Source organism: Macaca nemestrina, chromosome 14, assembly GCF_043159975.1.
Source record: "Macaca nemestrina isolate mMacNem1 chromosome 14, mMacNem.hap1, whole genome shotgun sequence".
NCBI lineage: Eukaryota > Metazoa > Chordata > Mammalia > Primates > Cercopithecidae > Macaca > Macaca nemestrina.
Window position 1 is genome coordinate 67,298,510 of NC_092138.1, and position 13,053 is coordinate 67,311,562.

Below are 13,053 nucleotides of genomic sequence, written 5' to 3' on the forward strand. Positions count from 1 at the left end.
TGTCGGAACCTGCTGATGACGTTCAAACTCAGCCCCTTGTGCTCTGCCCAGGTGGGCCAGGGATGACAGTCGTCAAACTTCCAGTTCGTTCAGACCAGCTGGTGCCTGGCGAAGGCTCTGGAACCGTGGTATCTCATTCAGGAGAGGGCTTCATGCTGCTGGCTGGGTGGAAAAAGGAGGAGAGCTGAGAAGCTCGTAGCCTCATCGGGGCTGCCTGGCCTGTGTGGGAGGACCCTGCTGCGGCCAGCAAGGGAGGGTGTGTGTGTGTTTGTGTGTGGAAGCAGTGTGGACCACTGAGGGCTCAATGTCCCTGGGGGGTCAGGATTCTGCCTCCTCCATGGGCAGAGTGACAGCAAGGCCATGCAGAACCAACAAAAGAGCACCGGCTGCAGAACCGCTCTGCCGCTAGTGAGCTGTGTGGCTTTGGGCAAATGACGTTCCTTCTCTGTCTCCCTTTCCCTACATGTTAAATACCTCCCAGGTGGCACTGACAGACAGTGGGGACAGAGCCCTTTGTAGCCAGCTGGGTGCTGTGTCCGGGGGTTGGGGGGGTGTCAACACAGACATCCCACTGCAGGAGGGAAAGACCGGTTGTTTGATCAACACTGGAGGCTCCTGACTGTCCACTGCTGAAGCCTGAACCCTGAGCTCTGGGTTGACTCCCAGAGTGCTACCGACTGCCTCAGCACAGTTGCCAGAGCAGATGGCTCTGGTGTCCAGAGCTGCTGAGGACTGGAGCTGAGGCCTCGGCCTCCCTCCCCTCCCTGGGGCCTGCCACAGCAGGAAGCCCAGAGGAGACACACCTTTCTCTGGGAGTGAAACCAGTAGACAAGCACTGACCCCTCAGAGACCCTCTGCAGTATATCAAAAAAGGATAAGGCTATATATTAAATGACTATTTTATTTACATACCCTATTCATAAATAATTGAGTCCTCTTTTTGACTGCACAACGATTCCTTGAAGATCGCCTAATGATTACACTGAGTGACTACAAGTAGATCAGCGGGCTTACCCATCTGTGTGTGACCACATTCTCACATCTGTACTCACACACACACTCACACAGACACACACACACACACACCAGCGGGGCGGAACGCCAGTGCCTCCGGGACTCTCAAAGCACCAGCATTTGGCTCCCAGCATCCGTTGGGGGCCCCTGTGGGAAAACTTTGCCCCATACACAGGTGTGAATTCGAGACAGCTGGAGAACAAAGAGATGTCAGCCAGGGAGCTCCCGCCCCGCCCTGCCCCCACCCCTCGGAGCTGGTCTGCCTTTGTTCATCCTGGAAGGCATCTCTTTGGATTTGCAAATATTTTAATTCACAGAAACTCAAGGAGAGGGTGGGGGTGGGGGCTGGGGTGGTGTGTTGGCCGCCCCTCTGTCTTTATCCAGGCCTTCTCCAGCCCCCGTAAGTGGCAACAGCATTCTAGAGACATGCAGTGGTGTGCTAGTACCATACACACAACACAAATGACACAGCCAGCAACAGTGGCCGGGCTGGTTGGTGGGGGGCCTCCGGCACCTCCAAGTCTCAGGCTCTGTCACAGAGCAGGGCAGGTCTGGTCCGCTCACAGGGTCCTCACAGCCACGGGATAGAGGAGGGACAAGTGCTCGGCCCCTTTGATGGGTAGCTTTCTGGTGGTGTAGTAGTGGATGACTTCCGGGACACTGTCGAATGGAGGGCTGTTCTGACCCAGAATGTATTTCTCTTTGGTTTTGGCCAGTTTCATGTGCATAAAACCCTGGTTGCTCCTGTGAACAAAACACAGAGGTTATCAGAACTACCCCTCTGACACTCAGGCTAAGGCCAAGGGACTCCTCAGCTGTCTGGGACAGAAGGGATCCCAGCCATGAAGTGGCTGGGAGTTGCACCTCTCCATGCCAGGGCCAAGGCCCAGGACCAGATGAAATGCAGCTGCACCCAAGTGCACCCCCAATTCCAGCATCTGACCCAGAACCAGCAGCACGGCTGGTTCTGCTGCCAGGCTACAGGAGAGCATTCCAACACTGAATGATTCTAGGGGCTTCTTCAGAAAAACAAAACAAAACTTAGTCCCTCTTTATACTACTAGTGCATATCCCTGTTTAAGCCTTGCCTGACAGGTGCAAAGTGTGTTCATATCCCCAGTGCCATGACAAGTGGGTAGGGCAAGGGTCATCACCCCCAGTTTCCAGAGGAGGAAATTGTGTGGCAGAGATGGCAAGTGATCTGTCCTTCCCTTTCAGTAGTAGAAAACTGTCACTGGGAAGGGGCCACCCAGCCAGGGACTACATTTCCCAGCCTCCCTTGCAGGCAGTTACCCATGTGACTTGGCTTAGCCACATTGACTTTCTGCAATGTGGGCAGAAAGTCTGTACTACCTGCCCTCTGCATCCTCCCCTTCTTCATAAACCCTGTCTCTCCCAAGGTCCAGCCTGTGTTGTCTCTGCTGGGTGGTCTTCCAGGCTCCCACAGGCAGAGCTCCTTCCTTCATCTGGTGGCACTGAGGACACGCATGCCTTCCTGAACTGCAGGTACTTAGCCACCATCCCAGCTCCTCTGAGCATGCCACGGAGCAGAGCCCAGTCTATGTCCACCATGCTTGGCTTCAGACTTGCCTGAGAGGAACCTCCTGAAGTCTGCTCAAGGAAAAGCAGTGGGGTGGGTTCCTCAGAGATCAGAGCAGAGCCTGTGTGCTCAAAGCCCTTGGAGCCCACCTGCATCTGCTCACACAGAGCCAAGGCCACGGTCCTCCCACCAGCATTTGCCTGGCCCCAGCAGACCTCTCCCAGCTCTTGCTGGGGCTGCAGCCACACTGGACCCCTCACCCCTCCACCAGCCTGCCTCGGTCCAGGCTGCCGTCTTCCTGCCTGCTCAGTTCCACACCTTTTATGATTCCACTATGATCCTGCCACCACACCTGTGGATGCTTTAGATTTTCCAAAGCACGGTCCACTTTATCGGGTGTCTGTCCCTTAGGTAGAAAGCTGGAGCTTCTGACAAATCACCTGCCCCCATCTCCACGGCCTCTAGAAGACTCCCCCAACCTGAGCTCCAAGCAGACTTGAAGGTTTGCAGCCTTTCCACTCCAGCTCCGCCCCGCGCCACTGTCGCTCCCACAAGGCCTCTCAGGGCTTGAACACATCTCTTCCAGTCAGGACTGGGCTTCCCAAGCTTACGAGTGCCCGCTCTATTGACACCTTAACTTGGGCTCCAGGACCATTTTCAAATGGGCAGAACAAATGCTTAATGAAGTGTGAGCACTAAGCAATATGTCTGCTTATAATAATGTATTGAGAGATGTCACCCTCAGCTTAACGGAAATCGTTGGGAGAGCAATTACATTTCAAGAGAGAATAATTCCTGTAGAGAACTGAAATTTAAATCAAGATTTTTTTAAGGCTGGCAATGTTCTAATTACAGAGCCTGTGGCAAGTTCTGCTCCTCAGTGAAGGGTCATTTCATTGGAGAATTGCCTAGACACGTCTGAGAAGCAGGCGGCGCACTTGCTTAGGCTGCAGAAAGGAAACGGCGTGTATATGACAAGAAGAATGTAAAACTCCATTCCAGTGAAGACTCACCTACCCGCCACGCCGAAGAGACCACAGATCTGTGCCAGCTTGGAAAGGGCTGTGATTGCTTAAATAACACACTGAAACTGCGTGGCTGAGAAAACAGCAGAAGAGTTAAAAAGCTGAGCTCTCAGAGCCACATGCCCAGCTTCGCCTGGAGAACGGGTGTGGGCGGGCGAGAGAGCAGGGCTGGTAAGAAGGGGCTGCAGGTGCCAGGGACACTCAGCAGGGAGGAGGGTGTGACCCTGGGCACATCATTCCCCTCTACGTGCATGCACTGAGTGGCCTTATGTTTTTGGGGTGCTGGACCAGCAGGCTTTGTGATTCTCACAGATCTATGCCTGGGGGACAGAGTGGAGGAGGTGTCAGGCAGACGGTCACGGCCGCTGGCGGGAAGAGTCTGCCAGTGTGCAGGTATGAAGCTGTAGGGGAGCGAGCCAGTTTCATTTTCAAAGTTAGGAGAGTAACTCACATGGATGAAAGTGACATTTCACACTAATTTGTTCTACAGCATCGGGCAAGGGATGTGGACAGTGACGGTGGCAATGGCTCTCACAGTCTGAAGCAGACGCTAAGCTCCTCTGTTCACAGGATAGGGGCTTAGAATGGCCAAGGTACGATGTCCTCTGTACCTTGGCTGCTGACAGATAGCGAGTTGGGGCAGCTGCAAGGCTGAGAAGAGTCTAGACGTCCCCTGGAAGTCCCTCCTGCCTGTCTGAGCCTGCTGTTTATCCCCCCCCAACACACTCCTATTTCGCTTGTGTAAGCACCCACAAGTTTACCACCTTGAGCCAGGTTGTGCCAATGGGGCAGGCTGGTCCCGAAGCTCAGAGACCAAGGCAGAGCTGGGACCAGCACTTGGGCTCCATGAACCCCTAGTCTGAGGCCTGACCATTCTCAGGCAGAGGGAGAAAGGCACGCTCACATGCTGACCCTCCCAGGCTCAAGCACTGCACCCCGTGGGTTCCCTAGCCCTCAGGCTGTCCTTGTGCCTTGCTGGGCTCTGTCCCTTCTCCCACTGCATCCACAGGGAGGCTGACTAGATGACCCCGGGGGGTGCTTCCAGCCCTTGGTCCTGGATTCCACATGTGCAAAACATAATCTGCTGCCTACCTGCTGAGGGCTTCCTGCAGGAAGGGGTCTGCAAGCAGCCTGACACACTCCCTCCACCGCTGCCCTCATCCCCAGTCCTGCTTTCGCTGGGGCATCGGCCAGGATTGCCTTCAGGGACAATCCTTCCTATAGGCCAGGCTCTATGTGTTTAAGCACCGAGGAGCAGACAGGGGAGGTGTCTGGCCCAAGATCACACAGTGATCATCAGTAGCCAATGTCCAGAGTCAGTGCTCCTGACCTCAGCACTCCCCAGACCTAAGAGAGGGCCTCATGTAACCCTCAGTGCTCCACGTGAAGCCAGGCAGGGGGGTGGGTGAGAGGCGTCAGACCCTGAGCAAACATCCCCTCCACGCTGATCTTCCGCTTCCACAGCGCCCATGGTGCAGGGCTGACAGCAGGTCAGAGACAGCAGAGGGGCTGGGAGTAAAAGACAATGTGTGGCACCCACGCAAGGGGCTGTGCCGAGGATTGGGAATGACATGTTCTGATTGGTGGAGCCCCCAGGACCGCCCCCCAGGGGTCTGAGGTCCCGAGACTATCTGCCAATCCTCGACCAATGCAAGGGTCAGGTGACGCCTTGTCCACACACAGCCAGGAGACATGCTGTGACAATACATTCTCATTGGTTAAGGGCCCCATGAGGGAGATGTCACCTAACAGTTGAAGATTTAAAAGCAGCTGCCAGGAGTGGCTTCGCTGACTCCCACCTTCACACAAAAGGAGAGGCGAGCATGAGCAAAGGAAGCATGAGCATTTCTGTGGAGAACAGAGGGGTATATCAGGCAAGGAGTATGCCCAGGGATGCGTGGCTGCTGCAGACAGCATGTATTCTGAGCTGCAAGCAGTCTGGGGGTCACCTCTCACTCCCCTGGGGTACTGTGGAGGAAACTGAGGCCAGACAGTATACTACCCTGGCCCAAGGTGCACAGCAAGGCAGGCTGCAGGTGAGCCCAAAGCCCTGGTCCTGCATCCTGAGCCAGGTAAGCCGGGCTCTGGGCCACACCTCCTCCCACCTTTCTTCAAGGCAGCGTGGACTTCCGCACTTCAGCACCATCGTGGTTCAGGGAGGACACTGCCCCCGGGGAGCTTCAACAGTCTGCTGTGCCTGCCAAGCTCCTGCATCAGCCCCGTCTCCTTTGACAGGACATCTTGCGAGGGCAAAGTCACAATGAGAGGTGTCTCTGGTGGGTGACCTGTCTAATGAGTCTTGTAAGGCTGGCAGAGGCCGGGGTGCTGGAGCTGTCACAGGCGTTCAGATGGCTCATTATCATCACAAAAAGCACCTCCTCATCATCAGGATTATCAAACGTGCCGGGCACGTAGGGCTAATAACAGGCCCCACCTCGCAGCGCAATCACGGGCTTTAATAAAACATTACTCAGCCTGCAGCTGCCGGCCGCTGAGCAGGGTACGAGGCCTCACCTCTCGCTTTTAGACCTAATTGCTTGATGCATATTTCATGAAGAATCCTGAGTAATAGTTATGTTAAACCGCTTCTTTTCATGATGAAATGACTTAAAAATACTTGCATATAATATTTATGCGGGAGAAGGATGGAAATTGGCCTTTGGGACTAACACGTGGGACCCAGTTACAGGACTCCAGACACAGAGGGGATTTCTGGTTTACCTTAGCTTGAAAGGTGTGTAGGGAGCTGCTGTCCTGACCCAGATGTCCTCAGAACATTAGCCCTCAGGTCAAAACCATCCAAGGCTCCCCATGGCCAAAACGGATGTAATGACATCCAGTACTTCAAGAGCCCCTACTGGGTACTGGGCTCTGAGCTGAGCTGTTGCCACATATTCTCTCATTTAAACTGCAGAGCAAAGCTGCTAAGTTGTTAGAATGATCACTATTTACAGATGGGGAAACTGAGGCTCAGGAAGGTTGTGTCTCATGGGACATGGTAGGGCTAGGATTTGAACCTATGTTTGCTGAACTCCAAAGCCTGGCATTCAGGGCCCAGAAGTTCCCACCACAGCCTCATCTTCCTCTGCTCAGCCACCCGCTGGCCTCTTTCTGCCCCAAGATCTGGCTTCCCCGCAGCTTGGTGAGAACTGGAGGCTGAGAATCCTGCAAGCCCACTGTGATGTTTCCCAGCCGGCTGAGCCGTAGCCCCCTCTGGCCTCTGGGCACACAGCCGAGGCACTGTGCCCGTCACCCATCCATCCATCCATCCATCCATCCATCCATCCATCCATCCATCCATCCGGGTCTGCCCAGAGCCGGGGCAGTGAGGCCCCATGCGTCCTCCCCTCCAGACATAAGCTCCTCAGGGCAGGCTGGTGGCTGGTCGACCTTGTCCCCGACTGCGGCCCAGCAAAGGGAGAAGCTGCACACTCTGAGGCTGGACACAGTGGATACTTTATCCAGCCAACAACAGTTCCAGGATGAGCCAGTGACAACTGGCAAAATGGGAAGGACTAGGGAGCTTCCGGAGGGTCATCCCTGCGAGGTGAGTACACAGGCACGTGCTTTTCATATCAGAAAGTCTCCCCCAGGGAGGCCACAGGGAAGAACGTGCCAGAGCCCTTTTCCCTTAGGATTTGGAAAAGACTTATTCCTGAGGCCACTCAGCCGCCCAGTGCCCCCTGCCCAGGCCTAAATAAAACATGAATGTGAGACAAGTTCCCTTGCAAAATCGTGGTCTTCTTGAAGGCGTAAGGTGAGCGCTGGCCCTGCCCCTCCCTACTCGGGCTCTAAGTGGCTGTGTCTTTTCTTCTTGTTGGGCTATTTTGGTATTTTTTTACCCACCACTCTTTCTTATGACTTTATTTTCTATTATCCCAAAGAATGTGGCACCATGCTGTTGGGCCATTTTAAACATTTAAATGTTACGCTGTGCAAAGATTCCTGGGCCAGGTCGGTGGAAGGGGAGGCAGAATGAGCTTGTGCATTTAAAGTGCACTCAACCATCAGCTGCCAGATAATTCCCAGGGGAGGGAGGTGTCGCAGGTCCCCTGGCCTTGGTGAGCAGGGCAACAAGTGCTCACACTCTGAGCCCTGGGAGCGCCGCCTCCATGCCTGGCATCGGGGAGGGCCCTTCCACCCCCACAGACATGTACTTGCTTCCGACGGGGTAGAAGCAAACGGGGAAGTTTGTGCCGAATCCAAGGGAGTCAGGCCCAGCTCTAATGCTAACCTGCTGTGATGTGGGTGACAGAACCAGCCTGGAGGGTGACCATAGCAAGCTACCTCCGTGGTCACCTACCAAGCCTGCAAAATCGGCAGTTCCCGCCATAACCCCACCCGAGGATGGCGATTCTGCCTCTCGAAAGCAGTGCCTTTATGACACAGCTTTTGCTCTCCTCCCGCCGCCTCTTTGACCTCCAGGGGAGTGTGACATTTTGCTAGGTCTATGCCTCTAAAGACACTCTCCCCCTCACCCCCGTGAGCAGGACACAGCCACTCCAGCAACATAGTGCTGGAAGATTCGAGAAGCACGGCATTACCCATCTTACCGCCTGGGGATGTGCTGCCAAGTGCTCTACGGACCTCCTCACAGCAACATCAAGAGATGGGCCTACAGACTGCAGGTGGGGAAACAGAGTCAGAGGGCTCAAGTGACTGACCTGGGAGTATGCAGCCACTGAGGCGAGAAGTGAGACTGAACACAAGTCCATTGAATCTTCACAGAGCCGGAGTGGGTGCCTGCCTGCCAGGCAGACGCATGACCCCGTTCTCCCTCAATGTGTGGCAGACAAAGAGGGGGTGGAAATCTCTCTGAAGAAAAATAGGCCACTATTTCAGTACAGCATTCAGCAAAGAGAGGCCCCTGCTATCTTAGCGGAAAGCCAAGAATCCCAGATGCGTGGAGAGCTGTAGCCTGGACCTGGGGTACCTCCCTTCAGACACCGCCCCAACACTGTGAGAGATGTGGCTTCACGGCAGCAAGTATTTCAACAGTCCACCTCTGTGGTCCAATTACCCAGAGCCCAGGCAGAGCCCAGGCAGAGCCCACTCACACAGGTCCTGGCCTGCCTCTGGCATGGCTGAGAAGACCTTAAATGCTCCCTTGGTCCATGACTGGACGAACGTGTGGCCTCCCAAGGAAGCTGGGAGGGCTGGCATTATAGGCAAGATACCCACTGCACAGATGAGAAGAACAAGGGCCTGAGGGAGAAGCAACTTGCCCAGTCACCGTGCAAGGCTATCAGGGCTTCCTGAGCCAGGGGACCAGGATGTGAGTGCATGTCACTGTGTGACTGGGTTCTCCAACTGTGTGAGGCGTGGGGCAGGGGGCATGGAGGCTCCTTCTAGCTGAGATGTTCTAAGAGTCAAGGGAGCTGGGATAAAGGAGCTTAGGAGGCCCACACGGCCAACACCTGCATCCCGCCCACAGTTTCCAAAGCAGCCTTCACAGTGACAAGCCAAAGACACACACGCCAAGTTATTGTGAACAAACGTCTCGATGTAAATGCTGCTGAGTGAAATGACGTGATTTACAACCAAATAATTAGACTTTCAATACACGCATCAGCAGCGATTAGCCTTCCCGAGACGCCCAGGCATTTCTCAAGCTCTAAGTTGGCGGCCCAGGGTGAAGGCCTTCAGTAAATCATGACAGAAAGCCATCTCTAGGCAGGAGACCTGGCAGATGCCTCTCCTGGCGAACATGTAGAGGCATAAGGCTCGTTTTAGCACACAAAGCAGTAGGTATGTCAAAATGAATCCATTTTGGTCAATTTTCTCAGGAGAAAACCAACACATCATCAGACAAGAGGTTTTTAAATGAGGGCTCAGGCTGAGGGAGTGAGCCTCCCATTACCAGGGGTGTGTAAGTGGGAAGGCAATGACACTTGGTGCGGGGATCCCGCTGGATGCCTTTTGTAGTGCCCCCCTCAGGGTTCCCACCAGCCTCAGCCAAGTGCACATGGAAATTTCAAGGAGGGCTGGACGCAGAAGCGGAGGGGATGGTGAAATGCTGCCAAAGCTTCAGGAAGGGGAAACAGGGTCTAGGGCTCTTTTTCTTTCTCTTTTTTTTTAACCTTTAATTGAGGACTTTTCTAGGAACACGAAGGCCTATGTGTGTTGGAAATTATTTTTCTCCACTCTTCAGCCCTAAGCGTCCCCCAAAGGGGGAAGTTCAAACTCTGATACCACTGATATCACTGGTTGGGCAAGTCCCCTCTCCCTGGGACTCAACGTCTCCCTCTGGAAAAGCTGGAGGGGGTCCTTTCAGTGCCGAGTTCTCAAGCCAGTGATGGACATGCCAGGGTGGGTGGGAGCAGCCCAGCAGGAGGAACAACGCAGGGCAGAATGGCTCCCCTCATGGAGGGAGACAGGTGCGTGCGCTGGCCACAGTGGATCCTGGGCTTGGGGACAGCAAAATGACAAAAGCAGGCTTCTCATGCCTGTGCCAACAGGATGGACAGAATCCAGGCCAAGGGTGATCTCTTCCGACTGAGGACAAGGCTGTCTGAGCCCTTAGGCTCCTTAAAGCAGTGGCTCCTACTTGGGGCAATTTTGCACTCCCTCTTCCCTGGCGAATATTCAGCAATGTCTTGACACATGGGTGCTACTAGCATCTTGTAAGAGGAGGCCAGGGATGCTGCTAAATATCCTACAATGCACGGACAGCCCCCACGACAAAGAATAATGTACCCTAGCTTCCAACAGTGCCTAGGCTAAAGCCATACCACTCACTAGACGGCCAGTGCCTCAAATTCTTCATCCATAACATGGGAATAACCAGAGTCCACCCTCACGGCTGTGGTGAGGGGCAGATGAGAACCTCCACATGAAGTGTGAACGTCTGACGAATCCTGGCTCGCCTGGCCCCTTTATGTAAGGGTTTAAGACACAGAGCGGAATCTGCCAAACGGCTTGGTTCCAGAGGGCTCCAGGCTGTTTCCAAGGACAGGACCCCCCAGTCCCACCTGAGCAGCACATGGTGGGGGATGTACTGCATCTGAGGAGTCTCCAGAGCAGGACCATGCAGAGGCTGGGCCAAGGCAGCCTCAGGGGAAGCTTTTATAGGACAAGGGGGGCCAGCACCCTGGGATTGACTCAGGCAGGGCCGGGGAGGGGGGTAGGCCTTGGGGTGCTTGAGGATGGTGCTGGATGCAGCCCAGGCTCAGGGCCACCCAGATCTGTGTCTGAGTCCCTGCCCTGAGCTGTGCCTGGTCTGAGCTTCAGGTCCCTGATCTGGGAAGTAGAGCTTTCACTTTTCACCCATAAGGGTAGTCTGAGGTCTGGACAGTGGGGAAGCGAGGCTCTCCAGGTGCGGAGGTGCTACCGAGTGTGCAGGATGTCGTTGGAGCCTGGGTATAAATCTGCACTCTTTGGCAGGCCCCTCAGATAAGTATGACTTGAAACAGGGGGCTGGCACTAGATTCTAGCTTAATGCATTTTTAAATTTTTAAATGAAGAATAGTGCCTTTCAGAAAACACTGATGCCAATGCAGGACTCAGGGTCCTGGCGTGGGTCCTGTTCTCACCTGCTGGGCAGGAGCCACTGCACCAGTGGCTGCCTGTCTGGTGTGTCTGGTGCATCTGGCTGGCTCTGTGCTGTCTGGGCTGAGCACCGAGCTAGGCTCCCCGTCTGTCTGCTCTGTCATTCGTGGCTGCACTGGCAGCCCAGAAGCCATGGATGTGGCTGCAGGAGCATCTCCTCCAGTTGGGCAGCCCGCCTGGCTGGGGTGGGATACCTGGGTTCTGGCACAGATCTGTGGCTGGGTGACACGGGGCAAGGCATTTACTGCCCACAGATCGATTTCCTGAAACATCAAGTGTTCTTTCACCACACTCTCTAAGGCACATTGTTGCACACAGGATCCATATGAAAATAGAAAAGGAAGCTGAGCGTGGTGACTCACGCGCTCCTCCCAGCACTTTGGGAGGCCAAGGTGGGAGAATCTCTTGAGCCCTTGAGTTTGAGAGACCAGCCTGGGCAACATCGTGAGACTCCGTCTCTGTAGAAAATTTAAAAATTAGCTGGGCATGGTGGCGCACGCTTGTAGTCCCAGCTACTTGGGAGGCTGAGGTGGGAGGATTGCTTGAGCCTGGCAGGTTGAGGCTGTAGTGAGTTGTGTTCACGCCACTGCAGTCCAGCCTGGGTGACAAAGTGAGATCCTTTCAGAAAAGGAACTAAACAGGAAACTGGTCATAGATGGTCAGTGGCATTTATTAAGTGTCTACTGTGTGCATTGCTCTGTATGCAACATTTCTGAGGGAGACAAGACACCAACCAGATACTTTGAGATCATATGGTTCCCTGCCATCATTTTACAGATGACACTGAGGCTCAGAGAAGGGCAGAGGTTTACTCTCTTTCTACAATAAAGCCCCCTGCCCCATGCCTCTATTGTGGAGGATTCTCTGGCAAGACCAGCAGACTGAATCTGCAGTAATGGGGTACTGGGGGGGGAGATGAGGCAGGGGGAGGGGGCATGCAGGGAGGGGAAGGAAGCAGCAATGCCCCCCGCTCCTCATTTCTCATCCCAAGTCACCCCATGGACCCTGGCTCTTGCTAAAGCACGGTGCTCACCCTCACCAGTCTTCCTGGACCACCCTGGTGGGGGCCTCCTCACCAACTGACCAAGGGTGTTCACCAGCACAGCAATGAAGCGGACTCACTATCCACAAAGCACCTGATCCAACTTACAGTTTTATTTAAGAAAAAAAGTAAAGATGAGAAACTCAACAATCCTTATCAAAACCCCAATGTCATTCTTCACAGCAAAAGAAGAAAACAATCCTAAAATTCATGTGGAACCATAAAAGACCCTGAGTAACCAAACCAATGCTGAAGAAGAAAAAGTTAGAGGCATCGCACTTCCTGATTTGAAATTATATTACAAAGCTATAGTAATCAAAACAGTATGGTACTGGCATAAAAACAGACACAGAGACCAGTGCAACAGAACAGAGATCCCAGAAACAAATCCAAACACATATGGGTCAACTAATTTTTGATGAGGGTACCAAGAAGACACAATGGAGAAAAGATAATCCCTTCAATAAATGATGCTAATAAAATAGATTTCCATATGCAAAATAATGAAACTGGACCTATATCTTCTATTATATACAAAAATCAACTCAAAATGGATAAAAGACCTAAATACAAAAACAGAAACTATAAAACTCTCAGAGCTTAGGGGAAAAGCTCCTGGACACTGGCCTTGGCAATGATTTTTTTGGATATCATATCAAAAGCTCAAAATAAATACATGGGACTATATCCAAGCTCCTGCACAGTAAAAGAAACAATAAGATGAAACGGCAGCCTACAGATTGGGAAAAAATATTTGCAAACCATATATCTGATAAAGGGTTAACATCCAAAATTTATAAAGGACTCACACAACTCCATAGTGGAAAAACAAATAACCTGATTACAAAATGGGCAAAAGACCCAAACAGACATTTCTCCAAAGA

At 53.3% G+C, this 13,053-nt stretch overlaps 1 protein-coding gene across 1 annotated transcript in view; it reads right to left on the reverse strand.

Moving 5' to 3' along the window:
• Positions 1-887: 887 nt before the first annotated feature.
• The window catches only part of LOC105477176 (SH2 domain containing adaptor protein B), a 148,870-nt gene continuing 136,704 nt past the window's right edge, over positions 888-13,053 (reverse strand). The window contains exon 6 of the mRNA XM_011733561.3: positions 888-1,758. Coding sequence (XP_011731863.3) covers positions 1,575-1,758 — 184 coding nt within the window. The 3' untranslated portion in view covers positions 888-1,574. The remainder of the gene's footprint in view (positions 1,759-13,053) is intronic.